This window comes from Leguminivora glycinivorella, chromosome 8 (genome assembly GCF_023078275.1).
Source record: "Leguminivora glycinivorella isolate SPB_JAAS2020 chromosome 8, LegGlyc_1.1, whole genome shotgun sequence".
NCBI lineage: Eukaryota > Metazoa > Arthropoda > Insecta > Lepidoptera > Tortricidae > Leguminivora > Leguminivora glycinivorella.
In genome coordinates this window covers 20225966-20250275 of record NC_062978.1, presented here as the reverse complement: position 1 = coordinate 20250275, position 24310 = coordinate 20225966, and the positions used below count along the sequence as shown (strand labels likewise).

Sequence of the window (24310 nt, the reverse complement as noted above, 5' to 3'; positions counted from 1 at the left end):
CTCACTCCATCGTAGGCCACGTCTTTGCCTTTGGCTAGTCTGTGGCCAAGAGTAAGCCCATTTATAATTTAAAAAAAACACAAATACATTTTTTTTTACTATTTTTCTGTTCGACGGAGCCGGGATGCGGTAACTTTCTTTAGCGCATTAGAGACAGAAAATGAATGTTACACATATCCAGCGTCAATATCTATCGCCTTTTATTTAATGCTGACTGTACTACCTATATTGATTACATTATAATATTTACATGTAAAGTACTTATACTTTGTACAAAATACATAGGTACAGTCAACCAATTGGAACCCTAGGCCACTGTAGAACTATGTCGTAGTGACGTTATAAATCACTTTGTAAGAAATCTCTTACTGCTATCATTTTGACATGGTTGTAGAGTGGCCTAGGGTTCCAATTTTTTTTTTAAAACTTCAACTATTCTTTATTACCAAATTCCAATTGGTTCCAATTGGTTGACTGTACATTTCAGGTCGATTTTATGACATAATTAAGTAAATAAAAGCTTAAATAAAAAAGTAAATTTCACTAAGTTTGGTCCTTATGTAAAGATATTATGCACAAATGAACCACCTCCATACAAAAAAAAAACCGATTCAATTGCACTTTTCGCGTATTATTTTGTTTTTATTGCAGTACACTAAAAAGTGTGCAGTAAATTCTTCGATTTGACTACTTATAAATGGCAAAACTCGATTTAAATATTTTAACGAAAATGTACGAACGTGTCATGCTATTTCAGTCAGTCTAAAGTACGAAAACTACTGAAGTTGACTGAAGTAGAATGACAATGGCCGTTTCCGAGAAAATGATGGTAATAAAGCATTATGCACTACATAATTATGTAATTATTGCATACTGAAAATACGTCACAATTAACGTTTGTTTGACATTCCATTTCCTTGCACTTGGAGCTTCATACGAAATAGGATTGACACAACTGAATTCGTCTTACTCCTCATACCGCAGGTATATTGTACAGAGCCGCTAACCTCTCCAGTATCCCATTTTCTATCGCCTCCCCATTCATACTGTCACTCCTGACTTCCCTAGGTTCTCTCTCTAAATGCCTATTAATATCAGCTAAAGTCACTTGCGTATTTGACACTATCGAACTATATTCTTTTTTTTCTACTTGCGTGAAAACTGCCATTTTACCATCAGTGTTCTCAGTCCGCTCATACACTTTCTCCGGTTCTATATGATCGTTCGCTCTGAACATAGGCTTGAGCACGGCGAAGTTCCTCTCATCGGGTAACCTTTCTTCTATTTCATAGTTTCGCAGATGTTCTTTGTCCACGTATATCTCTTTAAACTTGAAGTTTCTGCTGTCGAAAACTTCAACGTTGTTCGTGAATTCGTTGTTAATTTTGAACTGTTCTTTATCTGGGTCGACGGTGACGTTGGGTGCGCCGATTTTCTTTTTGCTTTTCGGTGATTTTTTGTCGAGTATGCTCTTGAGTATGGGTAGTTTGGTGGCGGCGGGTGGTTTTTTCTTGTGTTCTTTGTTCTTGTCCTTCTTGGGGGACTTGTCTGGTTCGTGCTTGACGCGCGCGAGCTTGTCGCGCGCGAGCTTGTCGTGCGTGAGCGCGTGGCGCCGCAGGTCGCCGGCGACGCGGAATCCTTTGCCGCACGTCACGCATTTGAACGGTTTGTCGCCTGAAACAAGCGTAGAGTGTGAGCTACGTACTGGAGTAACGGGAGAAAATAACCGAAGAAGAGGTGGATGGACTGTGAGACATGATACCTGTTAATAATGAAATGACGAGTGATAGAGATGTATTGAAAAGGAAAATATGCTGCGCCGATCCCAAGTGATTTAGACAAGGGCAAGAGAATGATGATGATGTGTTCACAATTTGATACACTGCTTACATTTTGATAATGATGATATGAAGCGAAGTAACAAGAGATAAACATATCGAGAAACAATTATGACAACACCCAACGGCAAAATGTGATCAGAAAAGCCAAAGGACGATGTGTCTAAAAATGAAAATGATTCCATATTCGGATTGATATCAAAAACTGCTTCAAATGAGAATGAATAAGATTGGAATCAAATATATTAATACAATGTATACTCCGTATAGTCATATAAAAGTATGTGGAATGAGAACTGACCTGTGTGAGTTCGCATATGTGATAGTCTGTAGGAGGAAGCCCGGAAACTTTTGTTGCAATACTCGCATTTGTAGTTTCTCTCGCCGGTGTGGATCCGCCGGTGGACGCTCAGAGAATATTTGCGAGCGAATTCTTTGCTGCAGAACTCGCATTTGAAATGTTTCTGTAAAAGTACAAACAAATTAAAGGTAAGCAAATATTTTTGAATCCGGACTCGTGATGGTTGAGTCTTCTCTGAGACCACGGGGATAACGCCGTCCTTGAAACGTTGGAGGTCAGTTTAATATGTAGACTACACATACGCCCAATTTTAAAATAATTATGTGTAATAATCGTAAAGGTTTAAATTAAGGATGTTCATGGGACCTATTAAGAGAGATTTTTTTTTAATATCCAAAAATTGCACAGCGTAACAGGTAAACTAAATTCACCAAAGTACTATAAAAGCTGTGTAGAATATAAAATTTGCTAGCCCATAGGACCATGCGGATCACTCCAGACTACTTTATTAGTCTAGTTTTATCCACTCAAACTTTATATATGTATATAAAGTATGCCGGTCTTGCCCGCACTGACCTTATATAAAATTCTTACCTGGTTCGAGTGTAGGGACACCTTGTGATATTTGAGATCGCTCCACTGCCGGAATTCGCGGTCACACTCCTCGCATTTGTAAGGCCGGTCGCCGTTGTGTACTCGCTTGTGGATCTAAACACATACATATAAGTACTGTTATTGTATGCCACCGTCAAATGAACATATTTTAAACTAATGCAAGCTAATAATTTTATGCAAGATTTTGATCACTTTGTAAATATACTCTTAATTCCGGATATGATTTTTTTCGTGACATTTGGCCTTAGAAATAGGCATCACCGTACAATAGGCGAACTTAATGCCTCAACCTTTGGGCAAAGCAGACAATATAGGCTAGTTTCCTATACTTAAAATATTTTAAAGCAACATAATTTCTGTTTAATGGGTCAAAGAAGAAAGATATAAAGTAAATGAACTGACCGTGACGTCACTTCTCAGTATTTCATAGTAACTCCATATTAGCAAATCGTTTTGACAGTTCTTAAAAACAAGCTGATTTGACTAGAAGGAAACTAGCCTATTTTGAAGCGAAGAGTATGAGCCCGAAGTGTTTGTAGTTTAAAGTTTACCTTCAGCGCCCCCGATGTGTAGAACCCCTTGTTGCATTCGCGGCATACGTGTTGCTTCCCCTTGTGCGATAGCACGTGGTACAGCAGACTGTTTCTGTAATTACAATATTATATTAATCAATGTGTGGTGACGGGTTAAGAATTTCACCACCCCCTTTCTTCCCGTGGGTGTCGTAGGAGACGACTGTGGGATATGGGATGGGAACAGTGGCAACCTGTCACTGCAATGTCACAGTTTCGTTTTCTTTCAACCCCTTATTTGCCAAGAGTGGCAATGAAGCTTTAGTAGTTTCATGTGCTCTGTCTACCCCTTTATTGGGTACAGGAGTGATTGTATGTTATTAGTCATTATTATAACACGTCTTTACATAAAAAAAAACTCTTATAAATACAAACAAAAGAAACTTAATTTCTGGCCGGGATTCGAAACGCTGACATCTGCGATCTGTCTGCGAACATTAGACCAACCTTGTACGACTGAGCTAAGCGGGCTGGCGGCGAAATTAACGACCATATTTAACGTTTGCTAACGCGAAAGAAAAACGCATGATAAAACAGCAGGCCGTTCCTATCGGACTATTTGTAAGTGCGATAGGGACGGCCCGATGTTTTATCATTTATCGCGCGACCAGCATGATTGCCCCACAGGACCGGGAGAAGTGGCGTACTAGAAGAGAGGTCTATGCTCAGCAGTGGGCGACAAAAGGCTGATATGATGATGATGATGATGATACAAATATGTGCTTACATATATACACAGTTTGAAAAGCTGATGTTAATTGTTAACGAACCTGTGCTGAAACACGCGCCCGCACTGCGGGCACTCGAAGCTCTTCCCCTTCTTCCCTTTATCCGTCTTCTCGTCCGATTTCTCCGCGTCCGGAATTTCCGTGTCCGGAATTATATTCTCGCCGAAATTGGAATTCTCGGCCGCCGGTACTTCTACGTCGAATATTCTTTGGAAGACTTCCTCTGCGGATGTAGAGAAACGTGAGATTATGATTTCTTGTAAAATATAGGATTATAGGTTCTTGTAAGGGCAGAAGATAAATGATAGTGCTACCAAAGACATATGTAACTCCATATAGACGGATATTCTAAGAAAAAAACGTACCGCAAAACCATAATGAAAAAGGTACAGTGGTCAAGATGGCGTTATACCTTTGGGGAACGCTCGGCTAGATGGCGCTAGTAAAAATAATTGACATTTTAACACACATCAAGCTTTAAGCCTGTCTCAAGAGATGGCAGTCTATGCACTGTGATCACACATTTTACTTCGACAGTAACTCTCTATAATACTCGATCCTCTTTGGTCCTACCAAACAGAAAATAAACTTCCTACGAAAAAGTTTGAAAGCGACAGCCGGGTCCATACAGAGCGAGGTTCGTCGCGAGCAATTTTCTCGCGCAACAAACGTGCTATGTAGACGTAACTAGGCGGTGGCAGTGCGTGCGTTTTGCCCGGCCGAGCAACCTGCCTCGTCCGAGGCAAGTCTACATTAGACGTTTGCCGCGCGAGCTCCTACATAAATGATAAGCGTAAAATATAAACACAAAGAACCAATTACAAGAACTCACAGATATTAATGGAATAACCTAACCACAAAATTAAAATTTTGAAAAAACCCCCGACCGCGACATAGTAGACCGATTTTCATGAAACATGGCTAAGAACACTCCCGACTAACTCAGCTTTCAGACAAAAACAAACTAAATTTAAATCGGTTCGTCCGCTCGGGAGCTACGATGCCACGGACAGACACACTCACAGACAGACAAACAGACAGACACGTCAAACTTGCTTTTGCATCGGGGGTTAAAAAAAATTATTGGGGACACCTTACACAGATCAACCTGCGTCAAAATGTGCGTATGAAAAAATCCAATACATGAAAAAGTTATTACATTTAACTAAATAAAAAGTTATTCAATTCAACTAACTTATATGTATGTATAGCTAAGATACAGTTTAATGTTAAAATTCAGCATCATTTGACATGTATGTATTACAGTGTCTATTGATATGTATGACATACATATCAACATAATATCGTATAAAAATAAATAAATAAATATTGGGGACACCTTACACAGATCAACTTAGCCCCAAACTAAGCAAAGCTTAAATAGATAAATACATACTTATATACATATAATAAATCCATGACTCAGGAACACAAATAAATGCCCTTACCGGTATTCGAACCCAGGACCGCGGCTTAGTAGACAGGGTCACTACCGACTGAGCCAGACCGGTCGTCGCATGAATAAAGAATGTATCTATGTATCTATCTATCATATCCCTTGTTAACATGTACCTTTGAGCTGCGATTCGCTCTGATGGTCCGGGCGCTCCGGACACACGGGGCAGTAGGCGTCAGGCCCGCACGCCGTCTGCTGGTTGCCGCGCATGTACCTGACGGAGGATAATGTTTATTGGTAAATAACCTAACCACAAAATTAAAATTTTGAAAAAACCCCCGCGACATAGTTAGACCGATTTTCATGAAACATAGCTAAGAACCCTCCCGACTAACTCAGCTTTCAGACAAAATAAAAACGAAATCTAAATTGGTTCATCCGTTCGGGAGATACACACACAGACAGACAGACAGATAGACACGTCAAACTTATCACACCCCCGTCGTTTTTGCGTCGGGGGTTAATAAAAAAGATAATATGGCACCTAAGAGTTTTGAATGATTCACGGTTATTTTCATTAGACTTATATTGACCGGGATATAGACCGTGATTACCTTCCTTCCAGACCATCGAGTGTGAACGCGACCAGTGGTAACGCTGAAAGTGAACGCAGCCGACGCGCGCGAAGGAGGGTAGATCGCGCGCTGTCTATACAACTTTAACATCCACCCGCCTTCGTCAGTTTTTCCGTGATCATGATGCATGCAACTGCGTCGAAATATCGGGAGCTCGACAAAAATCAAAAAGGTAATCACGGTCTATATCCCGGTCAATATAAGTCTAATATGGCACCTACCGTAAAACCACCCTACTATAGCATAGACTATTAATACAGTGGCGGTTTCGGCGGCCATCAAACGCTGGTAGCCTAGCGGTAAGTACGTGCGACTTTCGTTCCGGAAGTCGCGGGTTCGAACCTCGGCTCGCACCAATGAGTCTTTCGGAATCTATGTGCGAAATGTCATTTGATACTTGCCAGTCGCTTTTCGGTGAAGGAAAACATCGTGAGGAAATCGGACTAATTCCAATAAGGTCTAGTATACCCTTTGGGTTGGAAGGTCAGATGGCAGTCGCTTTCGTAAAAACTAGTGTCTTTTTACCAGAGGCGCACGCCATTTTTTCTTACAATGTTGAACACAATTTAAATCGGCTGAAATTCTGTGGAGAACGGGAAGAGTCCTACAAGGTTAGCCAGTACAGACATTATACTTTTCGCTTCCCGCACAAACTGGCTGCACTCACTAGTGTCTCACGTGGGCCAGTACTCACCAGTGTCTCACGTGGGCCAGTACTCAACAGTGTCTCACGTGCTCGCGGTCGTAGGCCTCGCCCTCCGCGGGCTCCACGCGCTCCACGCCAATACTCACTAGTGTCTCACGTGAGCCAGTACTCACCAATGTCTCACGTGGGCCAGTACTCACCAGTATCTCACGTGGGCCAGTACTCACCAGTGTCTCACGTGGGCCAGTACTCACCAGTGTCTCACGTGGGCCAGTACTCACCAGTGTCTCACGTGGGCCAGTACTCACCAGTGTCTCACGTGGGCCAGTACTCACCAGTGTCTCACGTGGGCCAGTACTCACCAGTGTCTCACGTGCTCCTGGTGCACGGTGCCGTTCTCCACGGTGAGGTGCGGCAGCAGCGCCTGCTCGTAGGCCTCGCCCTCCGCGGGTTCAACGCCCTCCACGGCCACGTGGATGCCCTCCATCAGGTCTTCCGGCTCGCTAAACTCGCTCATGTCTTCTAGCTGTTGTGTGCAAACGAGGGTTTGATAGTTGATTAGATTTGGGGAAATCCATACTAATATTAGCGCTGCGGCATTATGCTGAGTGGGGGTCCTATTTTAGCGTCTAATGTTTTTTGTTTGCATGACTTCTGTTTTATTTGTACTTTGTTGTGGCGTTAAATAAATGTTTTCTATTCTATTCTATTCTATTATAAATGGGAAAGTGTTTGTGTCTGTTTGTCCGTCTTTCACGGCAAAACGGAGCGACGAATTAAGTTGACTTTTTTAAGCGAAGCTAGTTGAAGGGATGGAGAGTGAAATAGGCTACTTTTTGTCTCTTTCTAACCCCGCATGCATGATTTTATTTTATTGACATCACTGCTCGCACATTCCATTGTCATTGATTCTAGAAAAAGCGTTTTCGTGTAGCTATTACATTCCAGACTTTATTGAGAATTTTATGGAAAAATTTTTTGGTCAATGAGTCTTTAAAGCCGAATTCAAAAACTCTGCAGAGGCCCGACACATGGTACAGAATACTAGCTAATAGACTAGAGAATTAAAGTTAGGTATTACACAAATCTAAAGAAGACCTTTTTATTAAGCATCAATTAAGATTCAAATAATAAATTGTACCATACACTACCCCTTATTCATAAAAAAAGTTACTGTACTACACGGGAAGCATGGTCGCGCGATAGACGATAAAATAGCAGACCGTCCCTATCGCACTATTTGTAAGTGCGATAGGGACGGCCTGATATTTTATCGTCTCGTTCCCGTGCTGATTAGTTAAAAATTTGTCCGTTTCTCACAGATACATGTCAAAAATCAAGATGACAGATAATGACAAACGATTATTTAGGTTTATTCGACGAAATATTAATGTCGACTTCCGATTCGAACGCCATCTTAGCGGTATCGTGTCGTGAATAATTTCTCCTTCTTTTGCTCATTAATGTTGTTTAAAGTGTAATATCGATAGCTTAATATGCAGTAAACTAATGTTATAGTAAGAGGCTGATGAAGAATTAATCTCGAAACGCGTTTAGCCACTTTTTTTCGTCAACGGCCGATAGTCCATGTGCCCTTGTAAAATCTAGCTATCAATTTACAAGTGCCAACTACCGTACACTGTCGTACTTACCGTACCAAAATCAATAACAATTAGCCTAAATCACCTTGACACTGGCAAAATAGTCCCACCAATGAACTGAGGCCATTTAATTTTAAAAACTTGACTTGAATATTAATGTCAAAAATGAAAAAAAAATCTTACCTTCCCATGCACCTCCTTAATATGCGCCTCACACTGCTTCTGTTTCCTAAAAGTCTTATTACACTTCATACAATTATACATCTCCAGCTTATCCAAGGTGTCATACAAGTCCCCCTTCTCACCAGTGGGCTCCTTGTCCATACTGGCCATAGAGTATTGCACCTTATTCGAATACTGCAGCGTCTTATCACTAGATGTGTATAGGATGTGTTTGTCTATGGTTTGGTACATCGTTTTTGGGACGGTGTTTTCTAGTGATAGTTCTACTATTGAGTCTGGGAGGTTCGCTACGTTGTCTTCTATGCAGGTGTTGGTCATCTGAAATGGAATGAAATAACAATGTAAGGCGGTGTAGGATCAAACCAGGGCTCTATCTAGCCAAGCGTGCAATCGTATCACGTTCCCATCGCTTCGTAGTTTTTTCTCTCTCTCTCTAGCTCTTCCGGATTGGCACGACAGAGCCAATTACGTAACGTTCGCCACAGAACATCAATGATTGTACGTTGGGCCTTTTGGTTGGGCTACAGGCCCAAGAATTAAAACACTGATTTTACCCATAAGATAAGACTTCATACAAATGGTTAGACCTTCTTTATGTATTTCATTATTTCTTAAACAGAAACAAGAACTATTGAGCACCGAAGAAGTGAACATACAACCATGACTTTTTTGTGTATGGTATGTGTATTGATGTAACATAGGAAATGTTACTGGAAACAATAGTCAGGGAGCTAAACCTTACAGAGCATAGTCAATGGAGGATATGAATACCTTATCTATTCCTAGGTCGGAGACAGGGTTTTCTATGATGATGGAGTGAGGTTCGTAGTGGTGTTTGAGATGCTGGTAGAACTTGAGTTGCTCCTCGCCGTAATATTCGCCGCATATGCAGCAAATCAACACTGGCCGAACCTGTAACCAGAATACAATTCAACCTCGATAGGAAGAGTCGTGTTAACGAATGTTCGTCTTTAACCTTTTAACTAACAAGAGATTTAGGGCCAGTTGCATCAACCACATTTGACAGACACATCATCGTCACGCAGCAGACGTCTAAGGATTTTCCCATACAATAAAATTTAACGAGCGCTTTAACGGAGACAGACGGTTTGGTGCAACCGGCCCTTAGTGTTATTATCAGAGAGCGGAAGTGCTCATGGCAAAAATAAAACGTCAATAAAGTTGAAACGTTATTTTTTTATCGACTGTCGATAAAACTGAAATTATCAGTATACTGTTGAGTGGTTTTCGTCGTAAGTAAGACAAGGATACTTTTTAGGGTTCCGTAGTCAACTAGGAACCCTTATAGTTTCGCCATGTCTGTCTGTCCGTCCGTCCGTCCGTCCGTCCGTCCGTCCGTCCGCGGATAATCTCAGTAACCGTAAGCAGTAGAAAGCTGAAATTTGGTACAAATATGTATATCAATCACGCCAACAAAGTGCATAAATAAAAAATGGAAAAAAATGTTTTATTAGGGTACCCCCCCTACATGTAAAGTGGGGGCTGATATTTTTTTTCATTCCAACCCCAACGTGTGATATATTGTTGGATAGGTATTTAAAAATGAATAAGGGTTTACTAAGATCGTTTTTTGATAATATTAATATTTTCGGAAATAATCGCTCCTAAAGGAAAAAAAAGTGCGTCCCCCCGCCCCTCTAACTTTTGAACCATATGTTTAAAAAATATGAAAAAAATCACAAAAGTAGAACTTTATAAACACTTTCTAGGAAAATTGTTTTGAACTTGATAGGTTCAGTAGTTTTTGACAAAAATACGGAAAACTACGGAACCCTACACTGAGCGTGGCCCGACACGCTCTTGGCCGGTTTTTTATCCATGTGTTGTCTGTGTTTCGTTTTGGATTAACAATACAACACAATACAACTTTAACCATTTTTTTCAAACGTGAATTAGTTGAAGGGCTAGTGACAGAAATGATAATCAAAGTCAAAGGTCATACAATTTACTTTTAATCTAATCAAAGAGGTCAAAATCAAATGGTCGAATAGCTAATCAGAGGTCATGTTAAAGTCAGAAATGTAAAAGGTGACTGAATTTATCGATAGCTGAAAATGTCGATAAAATTTAACGTTCGAACTCTATTGACGTTTGATTTTTGCTATGAGCAATTGACAACATTTCATATTTTTGAGTACTACTTTTTATTGTTTGGTTTGAAAGAACTCAATACTAAAAGATACACGTATTTTTTTATTTTTCCAAAAACTGCTATTTTAATGAGAAAATCCCTTCTTATTACTACTTCGAGCAGAAAGAGCGTAAGTTACAAACGTCAAGACACAGCTTCGTGACGTCACATGTGTTGTTTCATACACCTAAGAAAACGACAAAATCATTTCTAAAAAAAAAGTTTTAACGGTCAGCTCAAACAGTCCGGTATGTCCAAGAATCTTATATACATGGATGTTGCACGCCGAACATTACTTTGAAGCCAGAAGGTCAAATGACCTTGAATTACGTCACGCCGGTCTTGCATCTCTTTCTTTAGGGTGTCCATGATTAAGCATACATTAGGGATATCCCGCGGAATTTGACGTATTACATCTCTCGACACAGGCTTAAAACCTTTGAACCTCCGTTTTGACAATATTCTCAGCTTGATATGATATGATATGTGTTAAAATGTCAAATATTAATATTAGCGCCATCTATCTGAGCGTACCTACCCCAAAGGTGTATCGCCATCTAGCTCACCGTACCTTTTTCTGTATGGTTTTGAGGAAAGTTTTTTTCTTAGACTTTATCTGTCTATACGGAGTTACATAAGTATTTGTCTTTTACTAACTGACACCTGTGTTTATTAAAGCATGCAATGGAATATATATTTTAGTGTTTTGGTCATCACAATAATATTTTGGTAGTAACTACTGGGAAAACTAATCCCAGTAGCTATCAACCCCCGGTGTGGTAATTAACAATGTGGGGAAATCCCAGTAGTTAGGACAGGTAAAAACTTGGTGGTAACTAGTGGGAATAGCCACAAAAATATAAGGGAAGTATTTGTCAATGGGGAAATAATGAAATACTAGGACGTTTTAAAACAGTATCTTTATTTTTAAGCGCCGCCCCAAATCTCAAGGAAGGTGGTTCTCAATTCGTACGTATTTCAATTCTCTTCGCATGTATATATGTATCTCAATTTAATGTTTAGGCCACGATATATCCGTCGTTACTGGACTGATTTTTAAAATTTCTTTCTGTGTCATAATCTTCAGGCTTAAAGTGCAAATCTGCAAATTGTCGAACGCTCTGAAACATTTCCTTTTATCGGTACAATCGACAGCCAACAGCCAACGCTGCCTCCTTCCTTCATCTTTTGGAACACTGAAAAGTTTAATATTATTCATGTTAATTGTAAAGACATAAATTATATAAAGTTGGTATTATTATACTGTGATATGAACTATGAACATAGAAACCGTACCAAGTTGATAGATTTAGCTCCATTCAATAAGAGTAAATACCATGCAAGAAAAAAGATTGGTCACCCTAGTCGTAAAACCACACATAGCATTATTTTTCTTTAAAGGTCATATTTATCGTTCTAAACCTATTCGTGGGAATTTTGATATAATTTGAGACAATGAAACCAATATAATGATAAGAACTAACCAAGATTACAAGCAAAATAGAAGAAAATTTATTGCCAGTGAGGTTTATGAACATTTTGGTAAAATAAGTACTTACTTGTGAAATTTTACGTCGGATTTCGGTTTCCATTTACTTCCACAATGGTTCACTATGCAATACATAGCTCAGAACTTAAGTAAATCGTCGAAAAACGTTTATTTTGCAAAATAAATCTCTGAATCGGTGAATGAATTTTGACAATTCTGACATATCGGGCATATTTTTTTATTATTAGTGTTCCCATAGTACGCAGGAGGTAAATACCGGAGAAATAAGGTTTTTGATTGAGTTTTTTTTTTGTATAATACAAAGAAAAGTAAGTCAATTTGATTGAAGAATGTTTTATACGTTTTTTTTATTAACTTATCTGGCAATACATCACAGTGTTGGAATGAGATAGAACATAGGAGTAAAGGTGAATGAACCTGGCTTCAACTCATTGGTCGGCACGCACTATCCAGAGATATATATAAAATTCTTGGGTATGTCTGACTGTCAAGGTGTCACTGTCAACCATAGTGAATGACTACGAACCATAGACTAAGCCATGAAATTTTTAATATCTTTGCTACGAACTGTGATAAGTGTCAAGACTGTCAAACTCAAGTGACATCCCAACTGGAAGATTTTTTTGTTATAGTGGCAGCTCTAAATCAGCTATTTGACGTCACTTCCCCTTTAAACTATTTTTAAGATTTTTTATACTAAAAGTACGGAAAAAAAATTAAAAAAAATATTTATGTGATCTACAAGCGTATGTCTCGAAATTGTTTTCGATTTAGGGACATTGAAAATTTTGAAACGTTGTCAATTCCGCCCTCTGGTTATTATATTAATGTTATGGTATATGATACCTCGTGCGTGATGTTGTGTGTGTCGTCAGCGAGATGCGTTTGGTGCTGCACTTGAGTCACATAGTTGTCGGGGAGAATTTCCTCCTGTTGCACTTCGTCGTTACAGCTGATTACTACTATGTCCTGCGAAAGAAATGAAAAGTGTTAATAATAGTGTTAGAACATGATTTGGGTTTCAAAAGCACCGGTTTAAAAAATAGCAATTAATAACGGTTTTACTCAAAACTTTCACAATAACGCAAGCTTCATAAGAATTTTGTTGTAATCTAAGTAAACCGGTTTCTTCACGAAGGAAGAAACCAGTTTTTATCGTTCTCAGCAGATCAATCTGAAAATGACTTTATGAAAAGCTTCTCCTAAACCTATAAGATAATGGTATGGAACTTTAATTGCCTTTAGAGCCACGTTAAAAACAACAAGGTACAAATACAGATTGATGTTCGAAAAGTGGCAGGAATGGATGGAACGATAATTTCATTGTATGAGTGACACCTGAATAGGCACAATCTTATAGTCAGAATCACAGTTTTATTGGTTGATGTAATTAATAAAAACTTACCTAGATATTTTTTGTTTGTTACTTTGCAACTGATCTTAAGATTAAAAGTTGATGAAATGAAAAATCACACACCTGCTGTGGAGTAGTGTTGCCAGTATTCCGCTTCAGTTTCCGTGATATCCGCTTCTTGTGCGGCAGACTCTTCTTGCTTTGCTGCCTGTTTTGACCTGGGGACGCGTCCGGCAGCTCTAGAACTTGACCTTCGGAGTCTAGTACACTGTTAGTCTGTGGACAATATAGTACTGACCTGCTGCGGAGTAGTGTTGCCAGTATTACGCTTCAGTTTCCGTGATATCCGCTTCTTGTGCGGCAGACTCTTCTTGCTTTGCTGCCTGTTTTGACCTGGGGACGCGTCCGGCAGCTCTAGAACTTGACCTTCGGAGTCTAGTACAATACACTGTTAGTCTGTGGACAATATAGTACCTACTGACCTGCTGCGGAGTAGTGTTGCCAGTATTACGCTTCAGTTTCCGTGATATCCGCTTCTTGTGTGGCAGACTCTTCTTGCTTTGCTGCCTGTTTTGACCTGGGGACGCGTCCGGCAGCTCTAGAACTTGACCTTCGGAGTCTAGTACACTGTTAGTCTGTGGACAATATAGTACTGACCTGCTGCGGAGTAGTGTTGCCAGTATTACGCTTCAGTTTCCGTGATATCCGCTTCTTGTGCGGCAGACTCTTCTTGCTTTACTGCCTGTTTTGACCTGGTGACGCGTCTGGCAGCTCTAGAACTTAATTTTCGGAGTCTAGTACAGTACACTGTTAGTCTGTGGACAATATAGTACCTACTGACCTGCTGCGGAGTAGTGTTGCCAGTATTACGCTTCAGTTTCCGTGATATCCGCTTCTTGTGTGGCAGACTCTTCTTGCTTTGCTGCCTGTTTTGACCTGGAGACGCGTCTGGCAGCTCTAGAACTTGACCTTCGGAGTCTAGTACACTGGTTGTCTATGGACAAATAATAGTAAATTAATGAATTAGAGGGGAAGGAAATAAAGCGAGCATTGCTCTCGACTGGAAACTGCAGAATACAAGCCGTGGCCCCGGGCACCCTGTCCACTCATGGAAGCGGTCCGTCGAAAATGAGCTACGAGCGGCTGGTTTGAGCTGGAGCGAGGCCACGAGGGTCGCTGAAGATAGGACGGCGTGGTGCGAGCTTGTGAAGGCCCTTTGCACCTCTGGGGTGCCTTAGGACTACAACAACAACGAATTAGAACCTTTCGAATATTTATTCAAGTTAGAAGTTAAGCAACTCATATGAGTTTGATATACCTTAAAAAAGTTCTGAGATTTGTTCATCATTTTTAGTGGTGGTAAAGGCGGCAGCATTTGTACAATGAGGAGACCAACTCAAAGGTTATGCCAGATGGCACCACCTTATTAGTCCATTGCACAGATAAATAATTTCATACGTTAGCTAGAGGTGTCCTATCGTTTGACCAAAACTTATTTAGCAAATTGACACTTGACAACCAACTACTGGCAAAATTATATTTTGGCAAGTCTTCACTTTACAAATACATTTTTGACAAATTATTCTCATAACCAAATATTTAACTTACAAAATAACATTTTATAAGGGATATTTTTGACAAATTAACAAATAACTTAACTAATAAACCTACGATTAGCCTAAAAATGTTTGCTGTAATGTATTATTTGACAAGTGAATCTGTAATAGTAATTTATAATATGGGTTTGGGTCTGGGTCGTAGAACTGTGACCCTCACAAAACCGCAGTACCTAATACTAGGAATGTGGGTTAGGTTAGGTTAGAACTGTGACCTTCACAAAACCGAAGTAATACTAGAAAAGTGGGTTAGGTTAGGTTAGGTTAGAACTGTGACTCTCACAAAACCGGAGTAATACTAGGAATGTGGGTTAGGTTAGGTTAGAACTGTGACCCTCACAAAACCGAAATAATACTAGAAAAATGGGTTAGGTTAGGTTAGAACTGTGACCCTCACAAAACCGAAGTAATACTAGAAAAGTGGGTTAGGTTAGAACTGTGACCCTCACAAAACCGAAGTGATACTAGAAAAAGTAGGTTAGGTTATAAATTTAAATAGATATCATACACGAAAGAAAAAACAATTTTTTTTTCTTTCGTGTATGATATCTATTTAAATTTATTGGGTTGGTAAGAAAGTAATGAGCGATCGATTGAATTCCACATAAAATTTTTGAGAGAGTTCTAGAATCTTCTATGGTCGAAAGTATATAAAGGGCGAGTCGCACAGTTTCTCGTCAGTCATTCACTAGCTGTCGCCGAGCTAATATAAGGAAGAAAATGGACGAATTAAAAGTGCATGTAAGGCATTGCTTACTATATGAATTTCAGTCTGGCCATTCAGCCGCCGAAGCAGTGCGTAATATATGTCAGCGTGTTGCTCCTGAAGTTGTGTCTGAGGCCACGGCGAAACGATGGTTCCAGCGGTTTCGTAGTGGCGACTTTTCATTATCAGATCAACCTAAGTCTGGTCGACCGGTGAAGATTGATGTAGCCAAATTAAAAACCTTAATTGAAGGAGATCCGAGGCTAACGAGTCGTACTCTTGCTACCGAGTTAGGCTGCTCTCATGTCACCATAGAAACACATTTACACGAGTTGGGAAAAAACTACAAATACAATACAGTGTTTGGATACCGCACGAACTTGATAGAGATCAAATAAACCGCCGTGCCGATATCTGCATACAACTTCTGTCTTTTCGCCGCACATTCAACTGGTTGGACCATCTTATCACTGGAGATGAAAAATGGGTCTTATATATAAATCACACACGCAAACGTCAGTAGCTAGCTCCAAACGAAAAAGGAATAGAGGCACCAAAAACAGAGCCTCACCCGAAAAAAGTTATGCTGTCCGTTTGGTAGGATATTCATGGTATTATTCACTGGGAACTCCTACCAAGTGGAATGACTGTTACCGCATCAGTATACTGTAATCAGCTTGAAAATTTAAACTTCAAATTTAAATCTTACCAACCCAATATATATAGTATTGTAGTGTGACTACTTGAAAAAAAGAACAAATCGAATAATATTCAATAAAATAATTTTATTTGTTCCCTAGTTGTAGGTTAGGTTAGGTTAAAACTGTGATGCAGCACGCCTTGCCACCGTGACGGTAGCACAGGTGGTGAGGCGCATAACGATGCTGGGTCTGGAGGTGGCGTTGCACAAGTCTGAGGCACTCTGCTTCCACACAGCCCGGAAGGCGCCGCCTGCTGGAGCCAGCATCGTTGTTGGTGGCACTCGAATCGAGGTCAAGTCCAACATGAAATATCTTGGACTTGTCCTTGACTCCCGCTGGAACTTCCGCGAGCACTTTGTCCGCCTGACCCCCCGACTCATGGCAGCATCGGCCGCACTGAAGCGACTGATGCCCAACATTGGTGGGCCGGAGGTTGCGAGCCGCCGTCTTTATATGGGGGTGGTGCGATCGATGGCCTTGTACGGGGCACCGATCTGGGCGGAGAACCTGGCGGCCCGAAATCTCGCCCTGCTGAAGAGGGCTCAGAGGGCGATGGCGATCAGCGTCGTACGCGGGTATCGCACCACCTCATACGATGCGGCGTGCTTACTAGCGGGAACGCCTCCTTGGAACCTGAAGGCGGAGGCCCAAGCGTCTCTGTATGAGTGGCGTAGGGACCTCCGGCTCCAGGAGTACCATCCTGCGCCCAGAGAAGTAGAGGCACAGAAGCTCCTCGTCCAGCAGTCCATAGTCCTCCAATGGGAGGAACAACTGGCTGAACGAGAGGAAGGACACAGGACTGTCGAGGCAATCCGGCCGGTCTTACAAGACTGGCTGGAGAGAGAATGGGGCTCATTAACCTTCCGGCTGGTGCAGGTGCTTACGGGTCATGGCTGCTTCGGTAGCTACCTGCACCGGTTCGCAAGACGGGAGGTGACAGCCGAGTGCCATCAGTGCAGATGCGACGAGGACACAGCGCAGCATACTCTGGAGGAATGCCCTGCCTGGGCGGGGCAGCGCCGGGACCTCGTGGCAGTGGTGGGAGACGACCTCTCCCTGCCGGCCGTGGTTAAGGCTATGGTCGCCAACGAGAGGTCGTGGAAAGCGGTCCTCTTCTTCTGCGAGGATGTAATGTCGCAGAAGGGGGCGGCGGAAAGGGAAAGGGAGGCAGACCCAGCTTCGCACCCTATCCGCCGTAAGCGCACAGGGGCCCGGAGAAGAGCTTATGCCCACCTCCTCCCCCCCACCTAGTGAAGTCTGGGCAGTGGCGCGGGGGCGTCACTGTCCATTACAAAGGCCGCACAGAGGAGGCGCGCGTGTAGCCCACATGCCGTTTGAGGAGGCAGGGGTAGAGGTTCCTCTCTAGCCCTCACAGAGAAGGGCCCGCTGCAAGTGGTAGGGGCGGGCGGCGCCGGCGTGGTCACGGTTGCGTACTCAAGAGTTCCCGTGGCCACGCTCCATTGGCGGCGCGCAGGCATACCGTTGGTTTTTTAGTGGGTAGCGGCGCCTCTTGCCGAGTCCCACATAACCCGCACAACCTCCCCCAGGTGTGTGGGTATACATAAAGTATTTTTCCAACGCAAAAAAAAAAAAGGTTAAAACTGTGATACACACAACTGATACGATTACTAGAAAAGTTGGTTAGGTTAGGTTAGAACTGTGACCATCACAAACCAAACTGATCTAAAAAAGTGGGTCCATCAGTTTAGCCTAGGCTAGAAGAAAGGTCTGGATGGAACCCCTTTATAACAATTTATTACATGACATTTGGTAAATGTATCAATTTGTCAAACATACTATTAGGTAACATGAAAAATATACAATTGATAGTTTATTAAGTACCTAACACATTGTACTAATGTTTTAGTTACTAAATGATTATTTGTCAAGTAAGTTTTTGTAAAATGATACATAACTATGCGGAATAACATATTTGCCAATTACTATATTGATGAAACGTTTTTTGTAAAATGAACATTAGCTAAAATTGTTTTGGTCAAACATTAGTGAACCGTATGGAGTTACAACTCTTCCCTTACTTATTCCTCCATGGTATTGAGTGTATAGTCAACCAATTGGAACCCTAGGCCACTCTACAACCATGTCAAAATGACAAGCAGTAAGAGATCTCTTACAAGCTGATTACTAACGTCACTATGACATAGTTCTACAGTGGCCTAGGATTCCAATTGGTTGACTGTACCACCGAGTACAGAGAAAGGTCTAGTTAGACATACCTTCATATTGTTTTTGGATTTGTTGACCCAGTCAGCGTCAGAGTATCGCTTCATTTCCTGCAGTGGTGGTAAAGGCGGTAGTGACGGCATTTGAACAACTATCGAGTCACCCTGCTGCTCCTGAGTGTGAGAGACATAATTATTAACAGAAGTCCCTTTTGACGTGGGAATGATTTATTAGAGAAGAAATACGTACAAGCTGTAAAAATAGAAATCATCTTAACACTAAAGCTCAAGTGAAAATTTTGCTCAGTTTTAGCTATGTAACCGGGGGTTCGATTTCCGACTCAGTCACCAGTGGGCTTGATCACTTTTTCTTTGGTGTATGATATTTTCAAATTTATAATTAAATAATTGTTTTAAAAAAATGCGTGGGATAACATATTACTCACCAAAGTTTGCGCGTTGAAAAGCCTTAACTGACCATCTAGCATAACTGACGTTTCCATATCACCCCTCACTGTGGTTAGCTGAAACAGAATTATTAAAATCATTTACAATAAGGAACTTTACTGTTCTTAAAATAAAATATTTTATACCATGCAAGAAATAAATCATAAGATAATTATTAGAAAAACATGGACAGAAGTTATTTTCAAATCGAATTTCTGTTAAATAAGTCCGGTAGAAATGGCACTCAAATCGATTTCATATTAATCCCATATTAGTCTTTCAAATTCATTTTGTCAGTTCTTAAAAAGAAGCTGATTTGACTAGGAGGCAAGTAGCCTATTCTGGATACTGACGATTTATTATGTTTTTCAGTATAGTATGAAAAAAATAGTTCTAATGAAATTCAGTCAAGCTTAACTTTACAATATAGAGAAATAAGTTACCTTATGAGGCGGGTGATAGTGTGAGGCTCCGGACTTGGCGAGCTGAGCCACGATGGCAGCCAGCCGGCCGTCGGGGTCCAGCATTTCCTCCCCCCAGCCCTCCACATGCTCCCCCACTGATACTTGCCTGTGGAAAGATTAGATTCTAGGTAAGGAGGGTGTTCCTACACCAATAGGCAATATATTCTGCCGCCAGATAGTACTACACATACTAAACCATGGAAAAACTTATGCAAGTCCTTAAACAGTTTTTTGAGGAGTCTACAATTTAGGGTCCCCCCACATCTAGCGTCTCGCGAGCGTCGCGTCGGGCCAACTGTATGGAAAAAGACGCCGCGTCGACGCGACATCGACGCGGCGTCAGGCTTTGCCCATACAGTTGGCCCGACGCGACGCTCGCAAGACGCTAGATGTGGGGGGACCCTTAAATGACCTACAATGAACCATGTTAGCCATACTTATTGGATTCCTGGGTACGTAGCCGAATCGCACAAACTCTCACGAAAGGAAACGCTCGTAGATATCTATATCTATAGCTCGTGCGTATTGGCGCGACAGAGCCAGACTACCATTCGCGGCGTTTCGTTTTCGTTTCGCGTCGTAGAAATGCCATTTGGCTACGGCACTCACTCTTGCAAGCAAATATACAAGTGTGACAAAGGGGCACAATGCTAAATATGCTTTGCGGTAGGCCCTCTGTCGTATAAAGTACTCACAATGTATTGTGTGTAATTTTCCAATTAAGTATTTGTGTCCAGCAATCTATAGTTACAAATTCACAATTTCGCATTTTCGAATGACATTTTCCTTTTTAGGGTTCCGTAGTCAACTAGGAACCCTTATAGTTTCGCCATGTCTGTCTGTCCGTCCGTCCGTCCGTCCGTCCGTCCGTCCGCGGATAATCTTAGTAACCGTTAGCACTAGAAAGATGAAATTTGGTACCAATATGTATATCAATCACGCCGACAAAGTGCAAAAATAAAAAATGGAAAACAATGTTTTATTAGGGTACCCCCCCTACATGTAAAGTGGGGGCTGATATTTTTTTTCATTCCAACCCCAACGTGTAATATGTTGTTGGATAGGTATTAAAAAATGAATAAGGGTTTCCTAAGATCGTTTTTTGATAATATTAATATTTTCGGAAATAATCGCTCCTAAAGGAAAAAAAAGTGCGTCCCCCCCCTCTAACTTTTGAACCATATGTTTAAAAAATATGAAAAAAATCACAAAAGTAGAACTTTATAAAGACTTTATAGGAAAATCGTTTTGAACTTGATAGGTTCAGTAGTTTTTGAGAAAAATACGAATAACTACGGAACCCTACACTGAGCGTGGCCCGACACGCTCTTGTTTTTCTTTTATACCACATGGTGGGTTCCCTTCCTACTGTTTAATCAATTTAAATCGTATAACCACGGCAGAAACAATGAATTTCAAATTTTTCGTAAGAGTGACAGGTAACGTGTGAAACGCTGGTGGCCTAGCTGTAAGAGCGAGCGACTTACAATCCGGAGGTCGCGGGTTCCAACCCCGGCTCGTACTAACGAGTTTTTCGAAACTTATGTGCGAAATGTCATTTGATATCGGCCAGTCGCTTTTCGGTGAAGGAAAACATCGTGAGGAACCGGACTAATTCCAATAAGGCCTAGTTACCCTTCGGTTTGGAAGGTCAGATGGCAGTCGTTTTCGTAAAAACTAGTGCTTACGCCAAATCTTGGGATTAGTTGTCAAAGCGGACCCCAGGCTCCCATAAGCCGTGGCAAATGCCGGGATAACGCGAGGAGGATGATGATGAGTGACACGTAAGGTGCAAAGACACTATGTGTGGCATTCTATTCACACCTGTCATTCGATAATGAAACACAAGCAAAATTCTATACATCTGCAGACAGTGTTTAACCCTTAAATGCATGGTGATTGTTAACGCCCTGACTGGCAACACAGACAGGATAGCCAACCTCCGGTCACCCCGCTGATCCAATGAGCAGCGGCCAGAGCCTCGACCTGCCGGACCAATAGGAATGAAGACTGAAGCGCCGCGGTTTCCCCCGTCGCGACACTATAAAAGCACGGTGCGCGGCACCAGCGACCCTTCTTTTCTAATCAAAATTCTCTCTCCGCTACGTGTCCTAGACTAGAACCTCTCATTGTAACTAAATCCATTAAAAGAAATGGTAATATACTTTATCCCTGTTTTATTTAAAGAAACTTGAGTTCCGGCTCAAACAGTGATGTATATATGCATCATATCTTTGATGGCCCGTGGCTCGAAATGTAGCTCTCCAAAATCACATTTAGTGCTTAATTATTATTCATTACTTATTATTATTTTAAACAATTAAATAAATTAAATAATATAATGATTTACTATTTATTATTTAAGTATTAAGATGAAATGGAGGAAAAGTGTGAAAAAACAGAACGATGGTGATTTTTAGTATGTGATTTAAGCTGATTTTTTTTGGAGTTAGTAATTAGTTTATGTTTAAACATTTTATTATAAAGGTTTCACAAATAGTTAACCTTTTTAAAAGTAGTCACTTTTTTTAAATAAAACTTACCAATTACGATATATGTTATAAATAAGATTTGGCCTATTTAACTTCTAACACTGATTTGGTATATAAATTGATCTTAAATATCTTTTTCCCCTCACTAGCTCGGAAACACGTGTTTTGTCCTTTAATACCAGCGGGTAAAAACGCATTTTATCCACTAGTGGGTAAAGTAATTTGACCTAGAATAACGTCAAATTAACTGCTTTAAAATTGATAAAAGTAGGTGAATCTAGTCATAAAGATGATTTACCACCTGTGGAACTACTGGAAGCAGTGATAAACGCATTTTTTGCGTTGTAGTTTCCTCGCTGTAGTGAGGGGAAAAGTTTTGTGTTACACTCGGGTGCAAATGTATTTTACTTCTCGTGTGTTAAAAAACTCGCAAGTTCAGGATTCTATCCTCGAACCACTCGCTTCGCTCGTGGTTCAACTATAGAATCCTTTCACTTGCTCGTTTTTCAATTCCACACTCGGCGTTAAAATACAACTTTGCCCCCTTGTATAACAAATAACTATTTATTATTTTTCCCAGAGTCAGAAAACCATTGTCTATCACATATATTAATATCTCTTTAAAAGAAAAATTCATGCATTTAAGGGTTAAGTAAATGAAATACTGTAAATGTTACTATACCGGCACATTTGTTGACTGAAGTTCTGTGGCATTACTGTCACCACTCTGCCGCCTTCATCCTCTTGTATGTTCAGTGCCAGTGAGTTAGCATCCACATGAACAGACTGGAAAATAACAATATACATTTGTTTCATTACATTCCGACAACCGGTCTGGCCTAGCGGGTAGTGACCCTGCCTGCTAAGCCGCGGTCCCTGGTTTGAATCCCGGTAAGGGCATTTATTTGTGTGATGAGCACAGATATTTGTGCCCGAGTCATGGATGTTTTCTATATATATAAGTATTTGTATCCTTACTAATATTATAAATGGGAAAGTGTGTGTGTCTGTTTGTTTGTCCGTCTTTCAACGCAAAACGAAGCGACGAATTGATGTGATTTTTTAAAACGAGACAGTTGCAGGGATGGAGAGTGACATAGGCTACTTTTTGTATCTTTCTAACGAGAGCGAAGCCGCGGGCAAATGCTAGTATTATATATATCATTGTCTGAGTACCCACAACACTAGCCTTCTTGAGCTTACCGTGGGACTCAGTCAATCTGTCTAAGGATGTCCAAATAATATAAGAATAAAATAAGAATATTGTAAATAAATACTATAATACATTTATAGTATTTATTTACAATATTCTTCCGCCAAAAATAATTAAAAGAGTGCAGGGCACTAGTGAAGCTGAAGAGTGTCCGTCACACAGAGAACAATAAATTGATTTAAATAAATCAAAATTGAACACTAATTATATTCATCAGTTTTGTATGTAGGTACCAAAATGTAATAATTAAATCGAACTATTTAGAATTGTAAGTTTTATCAATAAAAATAATTTTGTACCGTTTAGAGTGACATCTCAAAAGATACAACAAAAACAATCAAAATAACATTTTAGGTGTATAAATGTGGCAATAAATCCTTTTTTTTATCATTAAAGTGATCATTAAAAAGCTTTGTCATATCAACAAACACAAGCAGGTAACTCACAATCGACAGTTAGCAGAATACAAAATACCTAAGACAACACAATAGGCATTTCTATATACAAGAAATATATAAATGAAATTTGTAACCATGTGGTTTGTAGTTTTGAAAGACAAATATTGAAATGGTCAAGTGAACAAACACATGATAAAATAATAGTGAAATTATGTACGGATCTCGAGATGGATTTGTCGCGTCAACAAGCAAAACAAACTCACATCACTGGGCTGGTGGGTGATGTAGTGCGTCACCGCCTCGTCCATCTTGTCTTCCAAGAGATGAGGATTAACGTTCCTCATCGTTGAATCTTGGAAAACTAAAAACTAAGTAACTAACACAAAACAAAGTATTCCATTTTCAGACTAGCTTGACTTCACTCTTCACTAGCTTGTTGGTTAAGTTGACAGCTGCTGTAATTCAAGGTCACTAAAATGATTGTCAAAAGACAATCACAATACACTTAAATAATTAATTTGTTACTAAAATATAGCTTTTAATTAAAGCACGATAAGCA

The 24310-nt window shown here is 40.5% G+C and overlaps 1 protein-coding gene across 1 annotated transcript; it reads right to left on the bottom strand.

Annotated features, from left to right (window-relative positions):
• On the bottom strand, positions 1–24310 carry LOC125228815 (protein suppressor of hairy wing-like). The gene is made up of 16 exons (XM_048133502.1): positions 24015–24310; positions 22823–22926; positions 19628–19754; positions 19184–19261; positions 18792–18911; positions 14373–14525; positions 13024–13146; positions 9287–9427; positions 8516–8833; positions 7094–7257; positions 5627–5724; positions 4097–4277; positions 3306–3399; positions 2734–2847; positions 2140–2302; positions 1–1674 (listed from the first exon to the last, which is right to left on the bottom strand). The coding sequence occupies exons 1-16, from the start codon at positions 24093–24095 to the stop codon at positions 974–976; spliced, it is 2760 nt and encodes a 919-aa protein (XP_047989459.1). The 5' UTR covers positions 24096–24310; the 3' UTR covers positions 1–973.